This window comes from Salmo trutta, chromosome 29 (assembly GCF_901001165.1).
Source record: "Salmo trutta chromosome 29, fSalTru1.1, whole genome shotgun sequence".
NCBI lineage: Eukaryota > Metazoa > Chordata > Actinopteri > Salmoniformes > Salmonidae > Salmo > Salmo trutta.
Genome location: NC_042985.1, coordinates 34,281,878 through 34,298,819, shown reverse-complemented (window position 1 = coordinate 34,298,819; position 16,942 = coordinate 34,281,878). Strand labels below are relative to the sequence as shown.

The 16,942-nt window shown below is 46.5% G+C and overlaps 1 protein-coding gene across 1 annotated transcript in view; it reads left to right on the top strand.

Moving 5' to 3' along the window:
* Positions 1-348: 348 nt before the first annotated feature.
* tshz3b (teashirt zinc finger homeobox 3b) overlaps positions 349-16,942 on the top strand; it is a 34,286-nt gene continuing 17,692 nt past the window's right edge. The window contains exons 1-2 of the mRNA XM_029721879.1: positions 349-481; positions 895-1,260. Of these exons, the coding sequence (XP_029577739.1) occupies positions 1,221-1,260 (40 nt within the window). The 5' untranslated portion in view covers positions 349-481; positions 895-1,220. The remainder of the gene's footprint in view (positions 482-894; positions 1,261-16,942) is intronic.

The window sequence follows — 16,942 nt, the reverse complement described above, 5'->3', positions numbered from 1 at the left end:
CTGTTGCTGTTTTAAATAGCTACTATCAGCCACACAAAGAAGAGGAAAAAGTGCTATTAGCAGCCAAGAAAGTGTTTGGCAATAGCTGCTGATCCATGCTCTCAGAGCAGCTGAGGCACAGCACGAGTCCATCCCCTCCTTCTGATGTACATTATTACAACAAGGGATACCCAATCAAGCACGTATCTCATCGATTCGAACTGCTCTCAGTGGATTTTGAACGCGCTTGGACAAAATAACGGAGCGAGCCAGCGTGTGGGCGACAAGTCCGTCCATCTCTTCTTTCAACCTTTTGTCTTTACCTCTCTATCTTAAAACAATATATATATATATTTGTTGATGTTTTAAGGGGACTTGGAAACACTGGGATTTTCATACGATGGCTACAGCGACGCTGAGATGCTGCCTTGCTGGTTTTTAAATTGCGTGTGATTACCGGAATCAAAATCCTCATGGATAACGCAGTTAATCAGCCGATTGAGTAAGTATGCCATTAACATCTAGTCAACCTTAAGATAGTCCAATAGCCTAGGGAAGAATACAATGTTTTGTTTCCATGTGTAGCCAAAGAGTGGAACGGTGCTCTCCTCCGTACAGTTATGCTATTGTATCAGCATTTGGTCTCCAGCATGCATGGATGACTTTTTGAAAATGCTCATGAATGATTTCTATCAAATAGCCAAGCTTACTTTTTTTTTAAAATTCTGTATAGAACTGTGTAGATCGTATCAGACACCGTTATGGGGCTGCGGTGAGGGACAGCAGACATGTGATGCTTATATGACAAGAGCTAGCTAGCCATTGGAGGTGCAAGGCACAATAAATGTGACAGCGCTTGATGTTTGCCCCTGTTTGCAGACTTTGAGTGACGCGTTCATTTCGTTTTCCTTTAAGCTTGCCTGTTGCAGCCTCCAACACGGAGTGAGAATCACATTGAGGCTGAAGATTTTTTTTTTCTTCCCCCACCACTGTACTCCCGGTCTCCACACACTGTGATATCCAAGTCGAACAGGAAAAAGAAAAAAAAAACGCTTGTTCTTCTTCATCTTCAGATCTACCCTTTCTTCAATGTCTGCATTTTTGTTTGAAAACTGCCGGTCTATGTCAGCCTTCTGAAAGCGCCCCGGGTACCGTGTAAGGAAGCGCCTCTATCAAAGAAGAGCGGACCAGCTAGGGATCTCTGGGGCTAGAGAAGAACTCTTCAGAACCCCGAAATAAGCATGCCGCGGAGGAAACAGCAAGCGCCCCGGCGTGCAGCAGGTACGTTTCTATGATATGCATGTTATCGCCTCTGTTTTTACTACGACTGCTGCGGTATTTCCATCGACTTCACTGGTCCTACCATGTATATAGTACTGAATCATGTGCGTGTAGCTACATTGTAGCGTAGGCTACAGTGGGAGGAAATGGCAAATATCCATTCACTCAAAGAGGGATGGTTAAGCTACTAGCTATTCGTTTTTTTTGTACTTTCCCTTTGAAGGGGATGTGCTTTTTTTTTTACAACCACGTAGACCACGTTTGATACTAGCCACGTACTATTTTAATAGTCAATTGCGTTATCAGCATACTTACATAGCCCATTAGGCTACACAGCCAAGTTATTGGCAACATTGTGTTCTCGGTATATTTTTTTCTCCCAACTTCTGGGGCAACAAAGATTCCATTCGATGAACGATCTGCTAACAACAGTTCTCGGAAGACATAAAAGGTTTCCCAGGCCGTAGCTCTATCCGACTGGTCAAAGACAACTTCGGCTTTGATAGGTCTCTCCCTTTTACCCTATTTTAGCCTACTCTCCCTTCCTCCCTCCGTAGGGTGCAGATATTGACTCCTTGAATTAGAGATCTATAAAAGAAGCGCAAGGAAAAGGGGGCTCGTGTCAGCTGACTGTCATGATTTCCTTTGATGCTCGTTTGGGGCTTTGTGCATGCTAAAACATTTGATCACAAAATGTCAACTTTCGCCTAGTTTCCCCCTGGCTGATTTCTCCTTTCTGGGAAATACTTAAAGATTATTTCGCAGCCGACCCGAGGGGAGACGTGGACTGGAAGAGGCTTTAATGGACAATTGCCATCTTTGATTTGACGGCTGATTGATTGCCCGTCATTTGGCTTGTCTTTGATCTATTCTTTCCGGATAAACACAAATAAATCACTCCCCATAGCAACGCCGGTTCACGTGACGTCATGTCTGGAATGACAACTAGCCATTTAAAACATCTTTAATTGCTTCTTTTGTACTTTTCACGTTGTCAGAGCCAAAGGGCACATTTCATTTAATTTTCTCTCTCTTAAACATAGAGAATAAACCACACTGACTGTTCAAAATAGGCTTTAATTAAATCTTACTTAGGTCATGGAACACGTCATATATTCTACTCTATATAAATAGTTAGGCTATGCTACAACATGGTAGTTACTTAGCTACCATTCTGTTGTAAAAAAAATACATATTATTTGAATCAGACTTCTGTTCTCATACTGTTGCTATATGACTGGAACTTCTGGGTTTTATGTCCGCTTTTGAAAGTATTGTTTGAAGCACCAGTGTGTTGAAGTATACAGGCTACCTGTTTTAAGATTCAATAAGTATTATTCTTATTTGTGAGACATGTGCTTCATTTCCATCACAATATAGGCTGCGTTTACCTATATGCTTTAAAGTGTAGTTAAGTTTTCTGCAACATAGCCTACATGAAAATTCATCTCTCCTACTGCAACTTTTAGCCTATAACAAAACTATAACAAGCACCAAAGTCAAATCCCCTTAAAATATACTATCAAAATTCAATATTATGCAATTATTATCGTAATCGAAACACTCGCTCATTTTACTACACACGCACACGCACGCACGCACGCACACACACGCACACTCACATACAGACACAAACAATTTTATCTTGCACGCACACACAGTGCTTCTATGAAAAATGTAACTATTAGGCCTAATCGGGAGACGGAGGAATGGTTTGCTCCATCAGAACGACCCGTCAAAGCGACTTTGTTTCATATTTGATTTAATTGTCTCCCTTCTGACAGCCACATTCATCAATGGCTCTAATGGTCAATCAGAAGTTGGCAGAGTGACTGCTCTCATTTTGTTTCTCCATACGTTGGGCCTGGGCTTTACTTTATCAAAACGCTTTTGCCTAATGGACACGCTGGGGGTGGGGGCCGAGGGGGGCTGAGAGATGACTGAAAGCCTTCTTATCCCAGACGAGGGAGTGAGAGAGAAAAATAAGGCATTTATTCCTTTGATGAGCGGATGAGGACAGACACAAGAGCAGTAAGGGGGATGTTATTATTTTTTTGGACGAGGCAACTTCCTGTAATTTTTTACAGGGTCTGTATACCCCCTCCCACCCTTCGCCCCTCCTTCTTTCCCAGCAGCCCTCACAGCTGCAAGTTATAAGGTTGACGACTGCTCCGTGGCACACAAAGAGTGGTGACAAATTGATTGCGCTATAGTGATGGAAAGAGCAAAAGATGGCAGATGATGGGCCTTGATTAGGAACTTTGGGAAATCCAGTCCCCAGCAACCTTGAGCGTTTCATGAGAAAATCTCTCTCTCCCTCTCTCCTTCTCTTTGCTTCCCTCTCTCTTTCTCTCCTCTCGCTCTTTTCCCTTTTTCAGCCCCCCAGTCTGGAAGGGCTGCTCAGCCGTATAAAAAGAAAAGTTGTTTTGCCAGCTTCATTAGTGTTCACCTAATTAGCTGTAAAGCTGATGGATTCCTGACAGCCCTAATGATTGGAGATGACAAGCTCTGCACACTGTCATCCAGCCCAATTAGGTTTGCAGCTAGTTTGATGTAATCAAGTTGATATTACACAGTCCTCCATGCCTTTAGTCGTTGCACTAACTCAATTTTCTGCTGCAGGTGACAAATGGGCTAGGGTACCTGGGTAATCACGTTGGCTGGAATTAGGCTGCTTTTTAATGGTCAGGAGCCCTATAACACCACCAAAAACTAGCCTCTCGAAAAGTCTGTCTGGGAAAGAGGGGCCTATAGCAGCAACACACACACACACACCACTCTCTCTGTCTAGCCACAATACCTTCCTCCGTTTAGGAGTGGACAATGCTGTGAACACCGTTTTTTTTTTTTGTCTGCTTCAAAGCCTTGCAAGACCAAACATATCATTGTTTTGGGGAGGAAAGAGGGAACATCAAACGTAGGACTTTTTTTCTCTCTCCTTCACTAGTTGTGTTATGCCATGTTACTCTTACTGAGTAGTACTGTAGTGCCTCTTGCCCAAAACACCCAGGAAAACATTGCACTGATGTTGTAGCTGTTTTGCTACACTGTCATAGAGAATAGTATTGCTTTAGGGCCAGGCCGCTGTCTGGGAGACATGTATTTGAAGAAGCCTTGTGAAATCAGTCGACGCTGTTATTGTTGACGTTGCTCATCATCCCGTAGATCATGACGTAGTCAAAGGTATAGATGCTTTTCCACGTTAGTTGATTTTCCAAATGCCTATTATCAGCATTGTGTTCAAAGGGTCTAAACATGATTTATACAAAATATTAAGATCGTGACAGATCTAGTTCTGCTTGATGGGAGATAGATTGCGGTGAGGAAAAGCAGCTGATTTCTGTGATTTTTGTGCGTGTTTGATTGATTGTGGATGAGCGAGAGAGATTAATCATGCTTGATTTGTGTTAACGTTGCACTCGTGCTGGATACACGTCGACATACAGTGGCCCGTAGACACATAGGTTACTACACACACACACAGACGCACACACACGTACACACACACGCGCACACACACACACACACTCGCGCACACACACACGCACGCGCACACACACGCGCGCACACACACACACACACTCGCGCACACACACACGCACACACACACGCACGCGCACACACACGCGCACACACACACACACACACACACACACACACAGACACACAGACACACACACACACACACACACACACACACACACACACACACACACAGACACACAGACACACACACCGCTTGCATGCTCTTGTAATAATGCTTTGTCTCTGCTCCTTGCTAAAAACAAAACAGAGGGTTTGTGTAATAGTGTAATGTTACTGCATTCACTCTGTCGCTGGTGTAGTTGGTTGATTTGCTGTTGTTCAAGGGTCGGTTGCAGCGGCTTGTTGGTGCCTTGCTCGTACGAAGCTTCACCCCTTCACAGTCTCAGCGAATGAAATTTAATGAAACATGCCATCTTAATTAGGCTAATTATCCTAGTTTAAAAGCTGGTCATGATAATTCTATTAATTATTAAGACGGAAAGAAAATGATTTCACAAACATCACCTTCCACAGTCCACCCCCACCCTCAGTTAATGAGAAATGTAATTATAAAGAATTATGTTGAAATGATATTTAAAATCAAGTGAATTTATTAATGAGTAGGTGTACTACGTCCATTAGGTTGTGTTGAGTTTGACGATTGCAAAGTTCATGAACTTCGTCATCACAGTGAAATGTTATTTTTGAATATGAATATTATGATTTAGTTAGAAACACTGAGGCTAAATCCGATATCATTTATTTGTATTTATTCATGTTTTTTATATGGTTGGGACACGTGCTCCCCCATATTTTTCCTGTAAAAAATAAAATAATAATAAAATTTGTTAGTTTTTTCTCTCTAATACTACTAGCCACTTAGCAATTTTATGACGCTGGCTTTAGCTAGCCCAGATAGGTTCCCAATCTCCCAACCTCATAACTAGCTACCAAGAAGCCATTTCAGGCTATCAATCAAGTTAGTGTAGCTAGCCTCTCTAACTATCTAAGCTGGAATGCCTGCTGGAAAAGACTGTAGACTTTAGAAAAGCAAGCAATAACTAAATGTACTGAATACGACTCACTTTCCTTCCAATCTTTTACCCAGATTTCAGCACAGATGCAGAGATGTCTTTAAAAGAATAACCACCAGTCAGAAGTATACAGACAGCGTGTGCTTAGATACGCAGACAAATACACATCTTTCTTTCTTTACATAGAAATAAGCATAATGATTACGGCTCTAGAGGGCAGGAAAAAAGGCTGTTTCGGGTGTTTGGAAAAATGCAAAAATTCTCAAATTTTCATATGCACCAACTCAGTGTCCTTGTGGTTAGAGTGTCCGCCCTGACGTTGGAAGGTTGTGAGTTCGTTCCCCGGCCTAGTCACACCAAAGACTGTAAAAATGGGACCTGATGTGTTTCTGCTTTGGCACTCAGCATTAAGGAGATTCGAGCTGCCTCACGCTACAGAAACAGGAGATAGGCTACTACTTACGGGCGGGGGGGGTTGCTTTGTGCAACCTCTGATTTTTAGGGCACATGATGGACCTGGTGAGTGGCAACATGGCTGTGTACGTCTGAAGCTGCACGCAACAAAACAACGTAGGATAATCCAAAATACAGTGAAGTAGAAAGAGCATGTTGATAGATCACGCCGCCAAATGTGGAGAATCAACGAGTGGGAGTCGAAAGAGGTCTAGGCCTATCTGTCTGTCCACATGAGTCTTTGTCTGTGTGTCCCGGGCCTCGTGATCAGTAGTCCCCCAGAAGCCCAGTCCCTGCTGCCCCCCTCCGGAGTGAGGTGTCTACTCCTGGGCCTTCTTCTCAGGATTACGGGCCTTTCCTCAGCCTCGCGTTGCATTGCTCTCCCTAAAGTGAGGCTCTCCCAGGCTGCCAACTGACACTATGATTAGTTATGGCCGTCCTCTGCCTTTTTCACAACCGCAAGTGAGCGACAATGAACAGGGTTAAGAGCGGAGAGGGCGGAGACAGAGAAATAAAGGGAGAAGGGGCGAGGGGGAAAAAGGCTGAATAACGTCGGCACAGAGAAAGAGGGAGAAAGAAAGCGCGAGGGAGGGAGGGAAAGTTCCCTGCTCGAGGATGTACGGGGTTGATGGTTGATAAACAGATTTTTTTCCCCCCAGAATCTTCCGTCATGGCTCCCATTAGCTTGACAGCTGTCAATTAGAGCTCCCTTGGTCTCGCGGGCTGCAGTTTATTGCAGGCGGTTGACGCTGTCATTTTGCCCACCGTTTCGCCTTGAGCGTTATCACGGGCGCTGAAACAGTCAATAACTGCTGCATCAGCAGTTATTTCTTAAATTGGCTCACAAGGCTGCATCTTTCCCTCATTTTTTCCCATATCCCCTCTCCTCCCTGCTCCTCTCTCCAAAGATTGTTCTGTGAGGAGAGAGCGATGAATTGCGACTGCAGCAGGGTTAGTGAGAGAGCAGGGAGGGCGATGCAACACACACAGTTATTGTACACAAAGGTACGCACGTAGAGCACACACACGAAACGGTTACATTTACACACAAGCTATCAAGATCTAAAAAATGGTGTTTGACTGTGTCTGGCTCTTGATCCAAACAATACTACTCACAAAATAGACACATAGCAGTATTTATTTATGTACCTTTTTGCTCTACCTTTTAAGTTTTATTCCCTGCTGAAATGAACACCTCAGCAAATTGTGCACCAGTGCAAGCGATTAGTCAACCTTGTACGATTAGAAGACTGGACAGATATCAACGTCTACCTAACCATAAAACGCAACAGTTTGTTGAATGGCGAACAGGGTGCTTTCTGAATTAATGAGAATATCCAGCCACCGGTTAAAGGAAGTTTGGTCAGGAGATTAGTGGCTACTTAGCTCCTCCTTCTCTCTCTCTCTCCCTCTCTCTCTCTCCCTCTCTCTCTGGTGCGGGTGTTCATATTTGATTAATCAATGATTATCAGTTTCTCTCTTTCCCCAGTGATTAGGGAATGATGTCAGCGCCCGAGCGCTGCTATTTCAACGTGCAGGAGATATTGCCATTATTCCAGTGGAGTGATTGGGCAGGGCCTCAGCCACTGCTCTGCTCTGAGCACACTCCACAAACTCCCCCTGTGAAGCCCGGTTCGCTACCGGGCCTGCACCAGAGCACCATGGGAATCGGCTTCTCTTCTAGGCACATTTTTGAGGAAACAGGAAATTGAGAGAGTTTGTGGGATCTTTTGCACTTCCTCTGCGGAGAGACAGAAATATGTTATGCTCCTCCTCAGTACAGTATAAAACACTTCCCCCAAATCTGCCTGGCTGCACTTTCCCAAGGCAGACTGGGGTATTATTTGGCTGAAATTCTCTCTGTATGTCTGGGTTGTCCTCTCCTCTCTCCCCCCACCCTACCTTCCTCTCCTCTCAGCGATACTATGGCTCTTTGTGTGATGTGAGTGTCGGGCCAGTCTTCAGGAGTCTGGCAGCTACACGGGGGATTAAATCTCCCAGCAGCCCCGTGCAGTGAAATATGGCCGTGTGGAGTAATCCCTGCCTGTGTTGTTGTCATGTCAAGGAGGGACGGGGGGTGCACAGAGAGGAGAGGTAGGGGGCCGGGGAGGACGAGATGGAGCGATGGGGGGGGGGGGGAACAGTGGTTGGTTCTGAGTGTCGTTTGGGCCAGACTCCAGGTTTGGGTTTCTTCTTTCCCTCAGTTGGGGTGGGCCAGCCAATGGATGCGGGGGTGGAGGAGCGTTGGTTGTCTTTATGTCTGCCAGAGTGGCTGTGGAACAGGGCGGGGGAGTCCCCCCCCGTTGGGCTCTGACAGGGGCCAGGCGAGACTGGCAGCCATCAGTCATGCGTACGGGTGACACGGAGGCTGTTTTTGATGGTGGCGGTGATGAAAGGCAGGGGAGCCGTAGAGGCCCATGTAATCAGGGCCAGCAAGGGCTGACATCCTTCTCAGGCATGACAGCCTCTTCCTCTTCTCTCCTCACCGAAGCCAAGAGATGGCCTCAAACGCCTCGCCTTTCCTTCACTCCCTCCCTCCCTCACTCACTCCCCCTGTTTCATGTTCTGATCAGTCTCAGATGCTGGGAATTATCCCCCGTTTCTTTTTTTGTAATGGGGGGGGGGGTCAGGAATGGCAGGGGGTATGTGGTCTGAGGTGGGGGTGGTGATCTGCGTGTTTACACATGTGTAGTGTTTGTGTGTGTTTCTGCTTATACACCTATATGTGTGTTTGTATTTATGTAACAGGAAGGGGGTCGGGTTTTTCTCTCCTTGGAAAAGGCAGGCAGGTGCGAGAAGAGAGAGAGAGAGAGAGAGAGAGAGAGAGAGAGAAATGGAGAGAGAGAGAGCGCGAGAGAGAGAGAGAGAGGAAGTCTGTTTTATTTTATACTGCAGGCCTGTTGCTAATTAATGTTTCTTGGTAGGATTCTGTCGGAGTTGAGTAATGTTTTTGATCTTTATGCCTGATAACTGCATACCTAATGAGATTTCAAAGCTTCTCGAGATGTGAGTGCTGCTCCCTGCAATTATTGACAGATGCCTTTTCTTCGCCATTGGGTTCTGCTCCATAAATCCTTCCTCTGTAATGAGCTTGAGAAGTGCCACCCTGCCAGTGAGCTAATGAAACCGAGCAAGGGGGGGTGTACGAGGAGGGGGCCGTCACACTCCTCCGACACATCTTTTTTTTTCTTTAAATGCACTCTGCAGATGTCAGGGCTCTCGCTTGTGTGTCGAAAAAGGAAAGAAGTGAGCATGAGATAGAGGAGTAGAGAAACCCCCCCCCCCCCACAGAAAACACAGAGAAAAAAAGTAGATCCTCTCCTCTTATGAGAAGAACCGTTTGGCCGATCGGGTTTCCGTCCCCATGTTATGGTCGTTTGTCTGAGATAGCTATTTTATTTGAAATGGTGGTAGTGTTGTTGCCGAAGTTGACTTTGATTGATATAACTGCCCTCTTGCTACTGAGCTAGCTTTTTTTCTAGTCTTCTTTATTTTCATTTTTTTTTATTCCTTCCATCCCGACACTCTTCCTGTTTGTAACTCTGGTGGGGAGGAACACAGGGAGAAGGGAAGAGGAAAAGAACAGACAGAGAGAGCGAAAGAAAGAAAGAGAGACAGAGAAAGGGAGAGTTCGAGGGGGTGGGGGGGGGAGTCAAGGGAAAAGAAGGGCAGCCTGTTCTCTGTCCGTACACACACATCCATTCCACACACACACACACACACACACACACACACACACACACACACACACACACACACACACGTACACAAACATCCATTCCACACGCACTCGTACACGGGTCTTTTAGGAGGTCTGAAACAGAGCTGTGGTGGAGGGAGAGTAGCTGCTCCATGCCAAACAGTCGATTTCCTCCTCTCGTCGGCATGGTGATACATCATGGACCCACCCTTCTCTCCTGACAGAATGACGTGTGTCATTTATCAAACGGGCCCTTGCCAGAGCCCTGTGTGAGGGGCTGTCTTCCTCCCTTAGAGAGGAGCCTGGACGTCCACGCCTCTGAGAGGGAGGAGGGGGGGGGGGCTGTAAAGTCAAAAGTGGGCTGAGGACGGGGTCTTCGGGGGGGGGGGGGAGGAAGGAGAGGGGATGTGGGAAGGACTGTGGGTGTGGAGTGAGAGGTTGGGAGTGAAGGGGAACGGCGCTATAGATCCAGTAATGCTCCGACTCGCCTCTCACATTCCCTAACCCCTATGTGTGAGATGGGAAAGAATTGGAGGGGGACTTTGTGTGGAGCTTGAGGTGGGAGGAAGATAGTGTGTGTTTGTAGATGTACAGTATGTGTTTAAAAAGAACACACTGAGTTTGGTGGGGCACTTGTTTGGAATGAAGTTAGTATTTCATGTGTTGACGCGTGTGTTTGTATGTGTGTTTGTCCATGTGTTTCCTGTAAACATGGGCGTGTGTGTATATGGATTCTGCATGTGTAGTCTATCATGATGTATCTGAGTATGTGTGTGTGTGTGTGTGTCTATCAGTGTGTGCATCTGTGTGTGTCTTTGCCGTTATCTGAGTACGTGCTCCCACACGTCCCAGTTTTTGTCCCGGGCCACTGGCTCTGGGGTTGACAGGTATCACTCAAGGCCCCCGGCTCCATGTCACGAGGACCTCTCTCGCTCTCTCAGGGGTTAGGCCAGTGAATCTGAGCTCTCTCGCTTTCCCATGATTCAAAGGAGCGTTGCTGAGGATGGATGCTCCTTAAAAAAAAAAAAAAGAAGAGATTGATGATGGATATGAGGCTGGCTGTGTCATTCATCATTTTGAATATTATTTAGACTGGCCGTGTAAAGCTGTAACCTGAGCTTTAGGCCCAGGACGTGGGCTCAGTGATGGATGGGTCAGCCAGATCCTTGTTTGTTACCAGATACCAGAGGAGCAGCACTCGCTCACTCCTAATGCGCCTCACTGCCTACTTTTGGCCGAAAGGGTAAAAATAAAACCAATGGCGGTCAGGTGAGAGAAAAAAACAAACAGCTAATGTTGGACATGACCCTCGCGCCGCGCCCCGGGTAACCCTTGTTTTGCAACTTTTCTTTCTTTTTAGTCAGCTTCCTGTGTGTTTGTGTTGTTTTATAGGAGGTTTTTGGTTTGGGTTTTATGTCGCCAGACTAGTGAGATGAGGTGACCATCGTCAGGGCTGTGTGGCTGAACAGCTGTGGCCCATTAGGAAGAAATACAGCTGACTGTGCTCGTCAGCCCCATGACTCACAATAATGTGGATAGACTACATTTTGAGCACTTTTAATGGTTTATTTGGAATATTTTTCTGATATGGCAACATTTCTTCATTCCTTAGACTGGACTATTTAAGTGCTTGCTGTGCAGATGTTTTTTCCCCTATTAACCTAGGTGTGTACATTGCAAGTACTGTACAATGTTATTGTAATAGCTATTAAGCACAATGTCATTTCAGGGTGAATTATAATCTTGTCTAGTGTTGGATTCAATAAAAGTAATCTTCGATTTATTTTGTTTCGTTTTATGATAGTGAACTTTGTAGTCAGCCATTATTGTTCCAGCTGGGTTTTCTTACTGTCTGCCTGCATATCAACAAGCCCCTTCCCATGCCAACAAGCGCCGCCCCGTGCCAAAGTCAGACCGCAGGAGAGATAGCCAGTGATAGCTGGTCTCTCTTTGAGAGATTACCTCATCACACACCAACATTTTCACAAGGCCTACTCACCCGCTAGGCTGTTTATTTTCCTCTGGTCTTCTTCCTGCCGTGAAGTACTGGACTCCTGTACAGGAGGTGGAGAGGAGCGAAGAAACGAGACAGGGTCAGTCAGAGGAGAGGGCTTCAACCCTGCCCTCCACATTAGATGTGTGTGAGAGAGAGAGAGAGAGAGAAATAGAAAGGTTGTTTTGTTTTTGTGCCCTTTTTCTTCCCGTCCCACCCCTCCCTCCTCTCTTTCTTTTTTCCAGTTTTATAGCAGGAGACATGATTTATTGTGGCCATCCATCTTTGAGACTCATCCATCACCTCCTGGTTGCTAGGCAATCATGGCAGCAGCTGTTTGCTTTGAATCAGACAGAGACGCTGTCAATCAGCGCGGGCAGGTGAAAAGCATTAGAAACACGCTATTGTCAGACGGAATAATTAATCAAAGGCAGGAGAGATAATTAAAAAGATATGACCCTTGCTAGCACTTGGTCTGGGTTGCCTGGATAAAAAAAAACGAGAAGCCAGGGAAAAGGAAGGGAGTATAGGAAGGAGAAGAGACTGGAGGGTAGTCTTTCTCTCTCTCGACACAGTGAAGGAGAGGAGGGAGTGAGTGAGTGCTGATAAAACTCAGCTCTCGCAGTCAGTGGCACAGGTTCTAATTAATTAAAAGAAGATTGGCTAGAAAGTGGAGAGAAATAATAAAAGGCTGGCAGAGCGGACGAGAGAGAGAGAGAGAGAGAGAGGTAGATTAAAGGGAACACTTGTAAAAAACCACCACCCACATACACACACACACACCCACCCACAGACAGACAGGCAGACCAGTGCAGTAGAGATAGGGCCCTGCAGTAATCCCTGGGGCCCAGGAGAGGGTGCCTGTAGTGGGCTCTCTGAAGCTGGCTTCCTGCCTCCGCCTTTACAGGATCTTGGTCCCTACATCTGTGGAGTTGTTTGGATCCACATGGCTCACGGTAGGCAGGAGTTTGGAGAGGTGTTGGGAAAACATAACGTATGATATTGCATGTGTTCAGCATGCATGTTTATATAACTACTTACATAATGTGTTGGCATGTTTTTGTGTGTGTTTGTTTGTCCGTCCCAGGTATCATAGCCCTCCTAGACTCAGGGGCCCAGGGATTTAGCCTTTAGGTCAGGGTTCCCCAACTGGAATTTGGCCCGCAGGTGATTTTATTTGGCCCCTGAGCAAAAACACAAACAAACAAAATAGTTTTAGGGGGACATAAAATACTATAAAAACACCAGTAAATCAGCTCCAAGTGATTTTCATTTTGGAAATCTGTTCCAAAGTATTTCCACACCAAATAGAGAGATGTGATTATATACAAACGTAAGCAAGGTTTGAAATGATTATGTTTTAGTCTGTTTGGGCTTCTTGTGGTCAATTTGCGGTCTACAAATGATTAGCAATTATGATCCAGACCCCTGACCATCCGCAGCTAAATCTAGTTGATGACCCCTGCTTTAGGCGATCTGAGGTCAGGGTTCTTTGGGTTCTCTCTCCTCCCTCTTTTTCTCCCTCTTTGTCCATCCCCTGTTTATTCCCAGCGCCTCCTAGTCCTCCGTGTTCCGTCAGATGAGCCAGAGAACACGCTGCTCATTCCCCTGAACCGGCACGTTCTCTGATGTTATATTTCTACCACAGTGTCGCCTAACGTTCACATGTAAACTCCCATAGCTGATGATCCTCTGGGGCTGTGTGTTGTGACTATAGAGAGAGGGTTAACCGTGTGATTCATAGGGTGGGGGCTCCTGTCCCCCTTAATCCTTCTTTGATCTGTACGTGTCTCTTGTGTTTTGATGTCCCGTAGGTTCTCATAATCATTTTTTACGTTTTGTTTTGTTGAAACGTTCTAGAAGATAACCAAGGCATATCGTAGTGGAACTGTGTGCTCTCTCCACACAGCTGGCAAAAGAAGGACCAGTCATAACAGTGCGTGGGAATGACAATGTCCCATAACCCCTACCGCTTACCCTGTCTCCAAAATACTTTAGCCCTAAGCCTCGCCCTGGGCTACAAGCCACACGCTGTCTCACTCGCTCTATCTCTCTCTCTCCTACCTATTCAACAGTGCCACCAGACCCAGACATGGAAAAACAACTTCATTTTGATTTGTCCAAATGAAAGCAGCACACAAGACCTGTCTATTTAAAGACACTGTAATAGCCATCGCCTTCTTACCAAAGAGCAGACCTGTTTCATTAGCTCACTGGGCGATGAGAGTCAATAAACACGGTTCATCGTGAAAGGAATTGATTCATTGACCATAATAAGCTGGACTGTCGAACAGATCTTTTGAACGCTCGCTTGACACTCAGCAGAGCCAATGGCTGTTCAGAAATGTGATCACATGACCTAGATCCCTTACCAAAAAAAAAAGGCAATCGAATCTCCATTTAATGTTAACCGTCACAGTAAATCACCATCCACATGTGTTGATGAAGTGAGTATGAATTGCCAGAGTATTCCAAATGAGTCAAGTATAATGTAATTGTATCAACATCCCACACCCTAACTGAGGAGAGAAAGTGGAGGGGTGCCGTTGGTTAGCCACCAGTCAAATGCACCCACCCAGACGAGAGTGTAAGATAAAAAAAGAATAAAAGAAGGAATCAAAACAATAAGAGCATTGTGGCTCGTTGAAACGCCTTGGGTGCCATGCTATAAATGTCGTTATCCGTTTACGACTCGCCGGCTAATGTGATCTTCCTCCAAAAAAAAACGACTTCTGTGAGACGCCTTGATATTTTTAGTCCTAATTAGCCACATAATTCCCGAGATATCCTTTACTATTAAAGCCCCCGTCCTTGTGCCATCCAGACAGACAAAACCATCCGTAAGACAGTACTTCACTCCTATCTCTGCCGAGTAAAACACAAAGTCTGTATCCAAGCCCCTGTGATTCTCACTGCGTTCTGCTATTATGTGTCTATTGATATTGTCGTGTATGTAGTGTGTGACGTGTAAAGGTCAGACACATGAGCGATCAGTGTGTAGCCCGGCTTTATGACACGGCTAGCCATCAACACTTCCTGTTTCTGAGGAGAGGATGTTACACTCAGGCCTGACAAGGCCCACTCTGTTTATGAATTCCTGAGGCCTGATACAGCCACAGAGTCATGGAGTTCTCTGGAAACAAGACAGGTTTGTGTGTGTGTGTGAGGGGGGGGGGCGGCATGTGTGGGGGTGTATATGAAAGTCACAGTATGTCAGATGTGTCACTGGGATGTCGTCTTGTGTCTACATGTGGAAAGATTGTGCGTGCGTGCTTGTGTGTGTGCGTGCGTGCGTGTGTGTGTTGTCAATGTGTGTGTGGGAGGCAGTAAATCACTCTAATCAATTGTAGGACATATCATGCCATTCCAGACATGGCGGACACAGTTCTTCTGGTGGCGGGCCAGTGGTGGGAGAGTACATCTGTCCAATGGTTTCCAAGACATGACCATCACAAATCCCAGGGTTCCCAAAGAGAGGAAGTGCATTTAACACTGATGCCTCACCACTGCAGTGTGTGTCTGACTGACTCCTCTCCCAGTGGAGGAAATCACTGTCTCTGGGTCTGTGTGTGAGGCCTGATTTGGTGTTGTCAGTATCACAACATTTGTTGACGTCTGTTAATTACCTTTTGTCATTCTGCGGACACTGGAGGGAGTTTCTCCCCACCACACAATTAAACGCAAGAATACAATCAGAAAAGAGAGAAAGTACACACAGAAAAAAAAGAGCGAGTGAATGAAAGAGTGAAGGAGGACAAGAAACAAGTGCGAGAGAGAGCTAAGGCTGCGCCGTAGGGCCCTTAAAGGCGCGGTACGCCGTGGATCGGTGCGGATCGGGACGCCATCGAGGGCCTTATCGCTCCATCGTGACACGGCCAGGGGAGCGGCAGTACATTAATGCCTTGGTGCGATAGGGACTGTCTGCCTCGTACTCCTCTTCAATGCAGATAAGCCCCTGCAGAGGCAATGATAGCACCGGCGGATTATCACATGCTCTCCGCTCGCAGGCACGCCAGCCACGCATTCGCCTTATTTATTGTTTGGAGCGCTGTGACTGGGAGAGTAGGGAGAAGCAGAACAGGAGAGGGAGAACGTAGGGCTGGGTTGGGAGGGGCTGGGTTGGGTTGGGTTGGGTTGGGAGGGGTTGGGTTGGGTTGGGAAGGGTTGGGTTGGGAAGGTCTGGGCTGGGTTGGGCTGGGCTGGGCTGGGTTGGGTTGGGTTGGGGAGGGCCTTGGAGGGGCTGCTCCCCAGCTCCTCCTGTAGCTTTGGAGTGAAGTCTCTTTCCCTTGACAATTAGGCCAGGCAACCCCCTTCTAGTGGCTCTGCAAGTGGGTGGAGGTCAGTGGCGAACATGTTTGATATCACACAAGCAGACGGTGGCGTCTCTCGTTTGTCTCTCCTTCCCTCCCCTGGTGACAACATGTAGACAGCTCAGTGTTCACCTGGGTTCTGGTTGCCATAACAGCGAGCTGAGGGCTTGTTATTGCTGTACCGTGGTCTTGTTTGCGTGGTTATTTCTGTGGTTAAGCTGGGGCTGGGGCTGTGCTGTGCAGAGCGGGGTCCCTGTGGTGCTCTATCCTGTTCATACACAATGTAAGGTGCTAGCTCGTCCTTAGCTCTACACAGCCCTGCATGGCTAAGCCAGCTGATGGAGCTTGCTTGTTTATTTGAGGCATTTGCATTGTTTGAGAGTGTGTGTGTGTGTGTGTGTGTGTGTGTGTGTGTGTGTGTGTGTGTGTTCGTTCGTTGGTTTATGTGTGTGTGCTTGCTTGATTGTTCGTGAGAGACTCCCTAAGGCTCCGTAAAATGTGACACAAATAAAAACGCTTACACACATGCTCACGCAAACACAGGCACACACACGCACACACACACACACACACACACACACACACACACACACACACACACACACACACACACACACACACACACACACACTCTAATTGAGGGTGGAGGGGTTATTGGGGGTCCTGG